At 38.4% G+C, this 13,118-nt stretch overlaps 1 protein-coding gene across 6 annotated transcripts in view; it reads right to left on the reverse strand.

Moving 5' to 3' along the window:
- exoc6 (exocyst complex component 6) overlaps positions 1-13,118 on the reverse strand; it is a 34,308-nt gene that overhangs the window by 17,739 nt on the left and 3,451 nt on the right. For 4 of the 6 annotated variants that reach the window (XM_008438206.2, XM_017310932.1, XM_008438205.2 and 1 more), the window contains exons 1-6: positions 12,929-13,079; positions 5,745-5,916; positions 2,808-2,855; positions 2,531-2,621; positions 2,024-2,069; positions 143-196 (exon numbers count right to left, since the gene is read on the reverse strand). In XM_008438206.2, the coding sequence (XP_008436428.2) occupies positions 143-196; positions 2,024-2,069; positions 2,531-2,621; positions 2,808-2,855; positions 5,745-5,916; positions 12,929-13,074 (557 nt within the window). In that variant the 5' untranslated portion in view covers positions 13,075-13,079. Of the gene's footprint in view, positions 1-142; positions 197-2,023; positions 2,070-2,530; positions 2,622-2,807; positions 2,856-5,744; positions 5,917-12,928; positions 13,080-13,118 lie in introns of those variants that run through there. The other 2 variants (XM_008438202.2, XM_008438200.2) reach the window with 1 other exon arrangement.

Raw genomic sequence — 13,118 nt, forward strand, 5'->3', positions numbered from 1 at the left:
TTTGGAGCTTTTTAATATCTTATCCATTATGATTTTGATTTAAAAAATCACAACCAGAACACCTTCTTGTGAAGTTGGTTAGGAGCTATTCAAACATTTATTGTAGAATTTTCAGTCACAAACGTTGACTGTGTGATCCTACCTTGGAATATACACCTTCTCCAGCTGCTCCATGGTTTTCAATGCAGCATAATATCTGGGGGGAGTACAGTTTCAGTTATTATGATCTGCAATGGACAGCCCTGCAATATTAAATACATATTTGCTGAACTTAATAAATCACACTATTGAAATATGTATTCTGAGTGATTCTCAGAAATAGTCAGAAACAGTAAAACAACTGAAACAATATTTCAATTGTTTTACTTAATATCAAAACATTAAAGAAATTCAGGCAAATAACCCATAACAGGACAAAGAAGACCATGGATTTAATTAAATGCAATCCACTACAGTGAACACAACACTACCTTAAAGGTGAAATGGGAGTTGTGATTTGAACACCAGTGACTTAACATCCAGAGTTGACTATTTGAAACAGAACATTTCAAAAATCTAGACAGGACTGAAATGACTAGAACAGCTGATTAGATTAACACATATATGGATGACCTTTGACCCAAACAAGATGGTATAACAGACAGAAGGACTTTCATGAAAAGTTCTTCACCCTGATGTACACTGGAACCAACTAAACACGGCCACAGAAGCTTTGGCTCTGATCCCAGCGGTGGGGTCCATCCAACTTTTTTCGGGAATTTTTCTAGTTATTATTATTATTATTGTCATTATCGACCTGAGTCTGGTATGTGTATATATGAGTTCAGCGTTGGGTCAGTGTGCTAGCTCCCATCATTAGGCTGATAGGCGGGTTGTGAAGGGATCTAATTGGTTGGTCAGTGAGTGTAAAATGCGTTGTGGACAAATGAATAAAGACATTCTTATAAAGCTCATGATGAAAAGGTTCGTCAGGAGGCAGAGTGAGAGGACACAAACGCTACAAACCATTGGAAAGCGAAAGGAATTCGACCAGAGCGCCAACGCTTACATAACACTGCAATGTGCATTGAAGCATATAGCACATATAACAGACATATCAGACATGTTAAAAGTACATATCATTCACTGGCAAATCCAGAAAGGTTCCTATTGCAGTGTGACTGGCTGAGCCTGGCTATGGGTGCTAGTAGGTCTGCCGATGCTATACCCTAGCAGACAGGCATGGGCGGCTTTGTTGCGAACAAGGGCACGGTGAGGGTCAATTGTCCTTCAGGGAATAACTTCTTCTTTTGATTCACAGTAAACGGATCATTATTTTCCTGTCCCTAACAAACACCCTGTCCTTATGTTACTCAGCAACAGCCACAGTGGAAGTTCATGAGGTAAAAAGGAAGCATGATCTGGAGAGTTTAAATAAATTGTCTGAAAGAATTATTAATTTACTTTTGTTAATAGATTGACTCTACATACACTAAGATTACTTGGAAGATGTTGTCATGGCTTTTTAAACTTCAAACAACAATTACAGGCAGAAAGACACGTCCACAGAGTAGGACGGAGGATGTGGATGAATCCACAAATGACCCGCTCACACCAGGTAGACCATGTCTGATGTAGATAAAACCTACATCAGACAGGGCTCCGAGGGACCAGCAGGGGAGGGAGACGAGCCATTCCACCTGGCCAGGCTACCACACTGAGATCAAGGGAGCGAATTACCCCCAACAGCCATCGACCCCCACCCAGGAACTCATCACACCACTACAGAAGCCCCTCTCACCTGGGCAGCATGCATATTATCACCACCTTTGAATCTACAAAAAAGCCCCAGCCTGTGCAACACCTCTGTGTTTCATGTTTGAAAGCTGCAAAAGATTACAGATTTTTGTTGCAAATACAAATTGTACAATTAACCTGTTGTTTCCCATTAGCTGAGCTTCACTTCAGTCCAAGCTAGGTTGGTTTTAGCATATCTCCATTGTTACAGTCTAGCTAGTAAGGAAATGTTTTGTGACATCATTACCTTTTGGAATCCAGTTGCTCCTTCAGTTTGCTGTACATTTCAAGCACTAGAATGGAACAGCACATAAAAAACAGAATGAGTTTGTTGTCTTTATGAGACCTCATTTTTCAGCTGATTCAGAGTCAAAGAGATTTTTCAGAGGAAAAAGAAATACAAACATTGTTAGGGACTGAATCTAAACTGGTCAAACATCTTCTAACAATCAAAATGTATCTATCATGTCATGCAGGCATTGTACCTGATACTTTGTGTCACCGTTGCAGCACAGCGTGCCATTCCCAGTTTTGGTATTTACATTACGTTACATGTTTGAGTTAGTCTATTGAGAAATTATTTTGTTTGTAAAGAAAACATCCAAAATATGTGGTTTCTGCCTTGACAACAAATGTGAGGATGAATTTTGTAATTTTTTGGAACCAAAGGACAGTGGTTTTGTGAGAGAGATTTCCAGCAACCAGTGCTCTACCACTGGGATGAGGTCTCTCAGGTAACAGTAACCTGTGTCACCTGGTATGCAGAGTTGAAGCTTCTCCACTGTGGTGGCCATGTTCCTCTGCTGGATCCGACAGCAAATCACCTCCTCTGTCTGAGCTGTTACCTGGGGGAGGGATGACACAATTGAGGAAGACAATGAAAAGGAGGTCACCCTGTTGACTACCAGGTTAAAGAACGGTCATGTCCACAGCAGAACTGTTCTTACAGATAATGAGCATGTCATGGCAGGAAAACAAAAGGCACAGTTTGTCCTCCACACATGCAGGACTACACCCATACATGAACTTACATCTCTCCCTGCGTCCTGCAGTCTCCTGTTAGTGTCCGTCACTTGACCCTTTGAAAACAAATAGACATCAACATCAAAGCTCTGAAATATCTCCTCTTATTCATCTCTATTAAGGATTATGTTACAAATTCTAAAAAAAACCCTAATAAATCCATTTCTGAACTGACTGAAGAGTAAATTTTGTGTTACAGGACTTTGAATAATTTAGAGTGCATTTGCTGCTCTGCTTCATGCCCTGTGCAGCTCACTCCCAGCAGCTGCTTAGCCTCGTAATCAGCTCATTGTCCATGAAGGAGCAAGGACAAAGCCGGGTAAATTCAGATTAACCAGGCAGCGGGGACCTGAACCCATAGTTGGTACACTGGGCCTTTCATGGGCTTTAATGGCTTGTGACAGGCTCTTTCTCACAGATTCAGTGACAAACTTCTCAATTCTGGATCTGGATTTTTGAACTCTCGGCTCTTGTCACACAACTGAAAGCCATGACCTAATTGACCAGTGAGCTTTTTGAGGACTGGTTATTTTTTTTCAAGCAATGAAGAATCCAATCATGAAAATATACTAACACCACAATTTCTTTCCTGTAGCTACAAAACATAGATTGTAGACTTTAAAAATAAAAAATAAAAAAAAAATTCTGGTGAACACTGCGATAACATTATGACTTTAGGTAAACAAACAAATACTGAGGAAGGATGCAACACTTTATACTTTGGGTTCACAACAAACACTAAGAAAAAAAAAGAAATTATTATTTCCATCTCAGCAGCAAGGTTTTGTTGAAAAAGTTAGTTTTGGTCAATATCTGTAGCTTCTTAAAGGGGTGGAATTTTGTATTTTCCAGGCACATTGTACCATTTTATTGCACAATCACTAACTATGTTGCCTTCAGTCGCGGTAAAAACAATATATATATATATGTCAAACATGACTTCAAAGAAATTTTACTTTGCAATTTGATGCCTTGGGCACTGCCTCTTTAAGATGGAGTGGATACTCCAGGTGGAGTGTTCTTCCTGAAAGTCTACCTTCAGCATTATACTGTTAACCAACTGAAAACGCCCAACCTAATTTACTTGCCCTGTCTGTTTTAATTTGTGTTTTTATTTTTATGTGTCTTCTTCTGTGGTTTAATGAATACTAGAGATGTGCCGATCAGGTTTTTTCCTGCCAATTCCGATTCTGATCACCCATGAGGGCCGATCACCAATACTGATCGCCGATACCGATCAGCAATACCGATTACATAATTTTTTTTTTTTTAATCATAAGCACTACCGGTTACATTATGTGGAAAAAGGAACCATGAATTCACCTTAATTTAGACAACAACTTGTTTTTAATAACTTTTTCCAAGAAGAAAACTAAACAAAACAGGCATTGTGCAAATTGTACTGCTATTGGTAATACTATCTTCAACAGACTGAAAATACATGAAGGCTCTGAAGAAGTTAAAAAATGCAAAGAGTCAAAATAAAACCTCTCAACATTCCCAAAAAATTCAAGTATAAAACTTAACATTCAAAGGCAAATACAGGTTCCATTACAATAAACAATCCTGAGTTACTGAATGAAAACTTCCTGATAGCATGGCGGCTAGCTGATTACTGCTAGTTCTGAGTGGAAGTTTCTGACTGAGCGGAGTAATTATGCAGAACAGGGAGGAGGTCAATTATTTTTTCAAAGATAATCTGTCTCATGTTAGGACAGCGAAAGTTTTAATACGTATGTAAAAAAAATTTTTTTAGGTTAGATGCTGCAGCTTTAAGCAGAGGTTCGGTGTGAGAGTCACTACCAGGTGGAGCAGAAGCGGCGCTCCGTCTGTGAAATATTACTACCTGTAGCGCGTAGCAGCGGTTCAACAGCGAGAGCAGAACCAGCGTCTTACATCGCAGCTCGAAGACTTAAATTATTTTGCGGGTTATTTGTTTAGCTTTTTGACCGTCATGCTAATCCGGGTGAGTGTTTGTAGCTGTGCGCTGCTTTACCTGCTATCTGATCCTCCGTATGTCTTTTTTACTGCAGTGAGCCTCGATGTAGCCAAACTCCGTCAAGTATGCCATTGTTTTTATGTCGTATTAGCTCCGTTGTGTTGATGCATTTTGACGTGCTTCACCCCACTTCTTCAATTTTCCGCCGCACACGCAAACGTCCCCATTCACTCAGTGCGTTATAGTTCGACATCGCTTAGGATTTGYTGCTGCGCATTTGTGCAGTGTGAAGGAAAGAGGAGACCAGCTGCAYAGGCAGGCTGCGAAATGAGATGCAGGTGATCGGTTTGTGTGATCGGCAACAAGAGACCGTGATCGGCGATCACCGATCATACACTTTTTCACGGAAATCGGCCGATTATGATCGGTGGCCGATTGATCGGCACACCTCTAATGAATACTATACAGCACTTTGGTGAAGTTAATGCCTGTTTCTAAAAGGCTTTATAAATAAATTGACATTGAGAAGTAGCTCATATGATCATTTCAGCAAATACACTGTTTCACTGGGTGTTTGCTAATTGCTGCTGTCACTGGAGGAGCTGATTAGTGAGAGGTGCTCTGTAATGCAGAAGCTCAGATGGAGACTGCAGCTTCTGGCTCCTTGGTTCTAAGTATTTTACAACCCGAATGGTTGCCACAGGCAATTCAAAGAATTCTTAAACATGCACGAAATAATCAAAGCACCACTCCAGGTATGTTTCTGATGAAGGAATAACATTATAATATGATGTAAAACTCAAAAGAGTTGATTTTACATAATACTGCCTCTTTAAGGAAGTCAGAGTCAATTAATTGGTGCACGTTCGACAGGAGTAAAATTAATTTTTCTAGTAAAATTCTACATATATATGTTATTACAACATGTATTTACATATAGGAATGCAAAATTTAGAGATTTAGTGATGATTTGTTTTGAAGTCTTGTGTGTCCTGTTCACTCTTACCATCAGTTTCTCTGAATCAGCACGAACTTTAAGAAGCTCAGTTATGGCATCCACAAAGCCTTGATGGTGGAAATTACACATTTTTTCAATCTCACGGTCATGGTTCCTTATCCTGGCGTCCAGCTTCTCCATAAACCGTTTGTGAGCATTGGGCTGGTCATCATAAATGGACCTAAACAAGACAAAAGGGGAACATGAAGAGGGTTGGGGGAGTAAAAGAAAAAGAGGGTGAGCTATTCATTTTCACCAGTGTCTCTTTACATATGTCTATGTCCATCGTTAGAGTTACATTTTTGCTTTAAGTTGTTTGCTGATCACCTTGCAGTGATTCTTGTTGCTGTAGCAGTACTTGATACCTCAACTGTGTTAGTTTGTTCAGTTCAGTTTTTTTTTATTTGTGCACAGCCTGCAGTGGGTCATGGGAAATCTTTTCTTTTGCATTCAGTCGCAAAAGTTGTATGTTATCTTGACAAAGCTGTGCATTTTGTAACAGCAGTCAGCATGTCATCACAAATTGCATTTAACACAATTCTTGTGCTTTCATTATTCATGGCGGTCTGTTGTAATTCAATCCTTTTATTCACTAAGTGACTCGCTTAAATATAAAATGTAAATTCAAAACTGAAAGATTTATAGCTATTACAGAATTACACAAATAATAAATAAAATGCCTTACACAGAGAGGACTTAGAGGTAGTCGGGCATGTAAAGCATTTTGCAAGAGGATATTATATGAATAAAGTTTTTTGATGAGCACAGAAAGAACACTGTCAGTTCCCAACAACAGTTTATTTCAGGAGCAATGTCTCCATCTAGTGACACTAAGTGAAGTACAATAATTTTTTTATCAATAAATAGAAAACAGTAGACAGAAATCACCAGCTTCAGTTAAAAATTATTTTAAATGTACTATATTTAAACACATTTACAGCTAATGAAAGAACATTCAGAATAATCAAAAAAGCCTGCAAAGAAAAAACAGTTAGAGGTTTACAGGTGATATTATTTTTCCCACATTACATCAGACAGTAAATTGGCTGTGTGATTTGCTTGCATGTGAACCACAAACTTCATCACTAATTAACTTATTTAACTGACTGAGTGGGAAACCACACATCCAACATACTTTAATCAAAAATAAAAGCTGAAATTCCAAGTAGAGTACGCTGTATGTATTTATGTTTATGATCAACATCCATATATCAAGGAATTTTTTGCTAAGTATGCATTACCCACATCTGCCAAATTTCTTTCTTTTATTCTAAAACTAACTGGATCTGTCCTGTACATCAAACTGAAGTTGTCATAAAATAAGTATGATCCAATGCTGCAGCTGGAAAAGGACACCTTGAATGCAATATTTGTTTAGGGATTAAAGTATCACAAACTACCTGCATGTCAATGACTTCAGACTTTCACCTTCTTCAATGTCCACACCTGGAACAGATCTATAGATTTAATGATCTAGATGCTACAGCTCACCCAAGGAGCAAGGTGGGGAAAAGAATAAATTCAAATGATATTGTTATGGAAAATTTTAACAATATTAGGTCAATTTTATGTTTACTTAATACACAATTCCTGTAGGTTTTAGTGAGATTTTAAGACTGACAGAAAAGCCCGAGGAGGAAAAAACAGTATAGATATGAGATTTAATACCCGACCATGACACAATTTAAGACTTGTGGCCAAATCACTTTTTTTTCACGAATTTAAGGTATTTTAAGGTTATAGGTACATGAATCTAAGACTTTTTAAGAATGTGCAGGCACCCTGTCAAAAAGTTTCTATGACAAGTAAAATTAAGTAAGAAGATAAACAGAAAACAGTGACGTGCTGCAGTTTGACACTCCTGCATCAGATCGATGTTTAGCCACGTTTTAAGAACCAACTATGGTCATTTTTTACTGTAAGACAGTGATGTTTTCTCAAAATCCCCAGGAGGTCACAAAGTTATTTTGGTTTCCGAAAGGGTTCTAATCTCATATTTCAAGAGCCAACCAGGCAAAAGGGAGATGAGAACCCCAGTCAATGTAGACAGTTTTTAGAAAATAATGTATTTTACATTATCTTACCTTATCTTATCGCTATTCTTCTTTCTAATTTGTGAAAATACTGAAATACAAAGACAAATAAACTGAAACAATGGTGCAAGTACATATGCATATGAAATGAAAATGGGAGGAATGAATGGTAACGGATATGCATGAAAATGGGGATATGAACAAGTAAATAGCATAACTGAACCGGAGCCAATTAAACATTAGGGTTTCTGTTATGGTAAAATGTTTTTAACAGATCCTGACTCTTCAGTCTGTTCAAACACTTCATCTGCAGTAGACCTCATAAAAATCTAATGTTGTACGGCAGGACAGTTTTACCATTTCTTTTCTTTTGCTCATTCTCCATGTCACCATATGAACTCGGACATTCATGTCGTTGGTGTGGAAACTCTACTTCTGCATCTACAATCCATATAAAGCAATCAGTCCTCATCAACAAAGACCAGATGAACACTTCCACTTCTCTATCTCTCCATAGAGGTAGAGTTGTTTCTTCATTGAGTCATGAACACAATGCATGTTTATTCTTTGTTATACAATACTAATACAGCTAGCTCAGATGCTTTATGAAATAAAGATGAACTTAATTCATGGACAATAAGAGTTGTTTTCTATCACCACAATTTCTCCAGATGCTCTCTGAGTATTTAGCACTTTGGTCACTAATACTGAACTAATTTTATTGGAAAATTCATCTTAATACTGCAACTCTCAGTCTCAGGACAATGTATTCATATAAAATATTCCACACACTTCAAAGACAACAGAACGCGCTTACGTGGCTCCCAAGAATCCGGTATGTTATGGGCCTAAACAGTAGCTGATTGAAAGTGCAGCAATAATGATTACAGCTGAAAGTCAACGACCAAGTTACTGATTAGCTAGTGTCAAAATGGAAAAACAAGTCACTTACACCATATGACTTGACTCAGTTTTTATAACTTCCTCATTCATCTGGACTTACAGAAGTCAGTCCAGATGACTTCTGTGAGGAATATGGCTATTTTTGTAGCAAACTTCAGCAGTCAAGGCAACTCAAAGTGATAAAAGCATAACACAATAAACAAATGAAAAACAAAACACTACAGTTGCAAAATAAAGAGAAGTAATAAAAAATTGTACTCCAGACTAGAATTAGTTATTGTTCCAGTTATTATTAATTAAAGGGTTTTAGCCTTTATTTAAAGGAACTCAATGATACAGTGATACAATAACATGTCTGTAATATGTTTTGGTACTTAGTCATTTAGATTTATAAACTACCGACAATATTTTAAAGTCTATTCTCTCATTGGAAGGACTTGAGAACTGGGTGATGTGCTCCATCTTCTTGGTTTTAGTCAGAACGCCAGGAACAGCGTTCTGGATCAGCTGAAGCTGGAGGATTATTTTTTTTAAGCAGACCTGTGAAGACGCTGTTGCAGTAATCAATGCAATTAAAGATAAACACATGGATGAGTTTCTATAGATCTTTTGGGACATCAGTCATTTATTCCTAGAAATGTTCTTTACAAGGCCTAGAGAACAAGGACTGGTTCACGTCTTTAAATGAGACTTGAACCAGTCATTTACTATAGCATTAAGTCGGACCCTGCTCTCATGGTCAACCGTGTCAAATGCTCCAGCAGAACCAACACGGTGGTTCTTCCACAGTCCGTGTTTAAATGGACTTTAACAAAGGTAGACTCACTACTGTAGTAAGAAAGGCATCAAAGTGGTTGGTCATTGTTAAGAAACCATTTAACTGTGTAGGAGTAATGAGTTTACTACTTCAGTCACATTTCAATGATAGGCAAAACCTTTGCTAATCTGTACACTGTGGCAAACAAGGCATGAGCATTGAGGATGTTTTTGTTAATGATTTTCTCAAAGATGTTTCCTTTACAGTGCTAACTGGTTCAGTCTCTCTTTGTAGATTTCACAGGGAACTTATCAGCACAGCAACCAGCATCAAACCAAACTTTTTCTCCTGCCCCTCCCCCCCAAGTAGTTTCCAAACATTTTTTGCAATGCCCCCCCCCTGCCACTGCACAGTTTGGGAACCTCTGTCTAAACCTAACTACAGTCTCTGTAACATGAAACTAACTACAGGCAGCCTGGCCATCACTGTGTGTGAATAAACTTACAAGCTGAGTGACTGTACATGTAAATACAGGCAAAGCTTGTATTTACATGTACAGTCACTCAGCTTGTAAGTATACAAGCTGAGTGCATCAGCCCACAGTGCATCAACCCACTGTTTATGTTTGTAAAGACATCATCCCTATATAGTTGCTAATCAGGTGTGTGAGTAATCCCACAGCAATGGCCGACCTGCTTGGAGAATTTCAATCAAGTTTCAATGATCATCATATCATTGATCAGCATGGAATATCCAGAGTCCATGACTGTGATTTTAAGAATGTGTTTCATTTTATGGTTGGAGATCCAGACAAAAATTTCCACCTTGGTGGACAATAAATTTTATCTTATCTCATGCATGTATTTATTCAAGGTTGGACTACTGTAATTCTTTACCAACAGGACTTACAGTTAAAATCCTTCATCTAAGACAAAATCTGTAGCAAGAGTTCTGATGGCAAACAGAGATCAAATTATTTCTATTTTAGCTTCTCTTCGTTGGTTCCCTGTTAATCCAGAATAAAATGTAAGATTCTTCTTCTATTATTAAGGGATTATAAAGCCCTTAATAATCATTTCCATCACATATTAGAGATCTGATTGATCCATATGTCCCTAACGGACTGCAGGTTTACTGCTAGTAGAATGGGAGGAGGATCCTTTAGTGATCAGAATTAAATAATCTAAGTTATTTTCTAAGTTCAGCTTTTAACTTCATGTTGTTTCTCTGTTTTCTCTTCATAGAAACCACATCTGGTCTGTCTTTTTGTTTAGCTGTGACACCTTCCTTGACAGGGTGCATCAACTGAGCTGCTGCCGATATCTTCATGATGAACTTGGTCCTGTCCTGTCTCTCTCCTCAACAAAGCCTTTGGCTGATTTATCACTGCAACTCACTACAAGAAAACTGGCTCAGAGCTCATCTGCTTAGCTGTGTTTCTCTCTGAGATGACATCACAAAAGGAGCTACTGTTGCTATTTAACTTTTTACTTTTTCTTAAACATAGTCAGTACTTCTTGGTCGGGATGTCTGAGTTTCTTTTGTGTGTACCTACTCTACCTTGTCAAACCCCCAGCAACATGATCATTCACATCGAGCCAAGTTTTGGTTCTGCTTGATGTTTCGTCCTGCTACAGGGGACTTTTCCTCTCCACTTTTGCTATATGCATGCTCACTACAAGGGATTGCGGCAAAGTTACCAACACACACCAAGCAACTGTCCACTGTTGCTACATGCTTATCCAGGAGGTGTGAACGCTGCAATTCAATGACTCTATGAAATCTGTGGGGTTTCCTGAGATAGAAAACTTTTTAACCAATTTTAATAATAACATGAACTTGACTGGATTGTTTGATAGCTTGGATCAATTAGAATGTATTGTCTGAACTGGAATCTGTGGTTGGCTTGAGTTGACCTTTTTAATTCCCTTAAGAGGATATTTGTTGCTAATTGGTGCCACACAAACTGAGCGAGACTGGCTGTCTCATCAGAGAAGCAGAAAAAGAATGTACTGGCAAATACCTTTGACTTTAGAGAAATGTATTCGACAATATTCAAACATTACGTTCAGCTATAGGACCAGTGAGTAACTGCCACTCCACATTCTGCACATCATCCGCTGAACTTTTAACCATCTTTATTAATGCAGGTCTTCCCTTGCTGTATTTTCATACATGTAATCCTTCTTTAAACAGAGATGCATAAGCTAAATTGTTTAGTACTTCAATTACAGTCCAGTTAAAATGACAGAAGAATCTTTTATACTTGGGAGTGAAGATCCTTGCACAGAGAGGAGATCTGAAGAAAATAACCTTTGAGCACAAAGAAAGTGGTGATGACATGTTATGTGGTATAAAAAAGAATAGGGTCAACAAATGTATATGTAATATTCAATCATTTTGAATATTATTGGAATTTTCAGCAATGTCAGTGCAATTACATATTCAACATGCAGCTCTGCTACAACCAATGTAAAAATGAATGAATGAAAAGGAGGAGAAACATCACATCGGGAGATGGAAACAAAAAACGAAAAGAGAAAAAAAAGCATCCATCTGAGAGTATGCAAATAAAACCCAGATAGGGAACAAAGACAGCGATAGTAGTTCAGGTTGTTACTATGTCGTTTAAAAATTATACTGTACATGTACGTTGATGTTTTCCTCTAAATTTTTTTCTTTTTTTTAAGGCTACTATAAATCCCTTTGAAATTTCTCAACCCATTTAAAGGTCTCTGCAATTGCCACACACACCCCACCGCGCAGGAATATATCCATCCTAACCACATGTACTGTTTACAGAATGAAACTTAGCGGTGTGATCAGAATTGCATCAATAAACGTCAAACAAAACTGAAAGAGTTCTGCATTGTTACCTTCGGGGCATATCTTCATTGTTTTGCTCACTGACACCTAAAGTCATCGCCTCAAGGCATGAATACGGAAAAGGTTGCTGTTTAGTTCACTTTGCAGCCTATCAAACTGATGTCATTCATGGTGGCCTTGACAGCTACTACCGAAGCTACTACTGCAAACAGAACTGATCCAGAATACAACAGAGCTGGAACTGGATCAAGTCAAACCCTTCCCTCAGACCGAGCCGCGTCCTACGAGAGACTGTCGTGAATCTTAACTTTCTGATTTGTACAAAACAACAAGATTGTTACTAGTTAGCCGTCAGCTAGCATCAATAGAATAACAATAAGAAGACATACAACGTCCACACAACCAGACAATATTGACATCTCTCTTAACTCAATGACTTTGTATCTTTATTTAACATTAACGAAATCACAAATGAGTCTGGTGTTACTAAAGACTTATTACATTTATTCAAAGCGCTTTGTTAGCTAGTTTGTGTGCAGCCTCTTGCTTCATTTCATCACTATGGATGTTAGCTGCCAGTGCTAGCCTGGCCTTACAGGCTGTGGATGTTTCTAAATAAAGATTCTAACATGGAGAATAAACAACCGCACGCGGACAGAATCACCGGCTCTTACCGGAGAGTCGGACCGACACAAGCTGTGTCGGTGCTCTCAATTTCCTGCAGTATCCGCTCATGCTCCGTTACAAACTCCAGGGTTTCATTGTCCGCCATGATTGTTATGTACAGTGTATTACAGTTTTGACTGCATCTCCAGCCCATAGCAGTCAGACTGAGCTCCGGCCTCTGGGGGGAGCTCTAACAGA

Source organism: Poecilia reticulata, linkage group LG19 (genome assembly GCF_000633615.1).
Source record: "Poecilia reticulata strain Guanapo linkage group LG19, Guppy_female_1.0+MT, whole genome shotgun sequence".
In the NCBI taxonomy this organism is placed as follows: domain Eukaryota; kingdom Metazoa; phylum Chordata; class Actinopteri; order Cyprinodontiformes; family Poeciliidae; genus Poecilia; species Poecilia reticulata.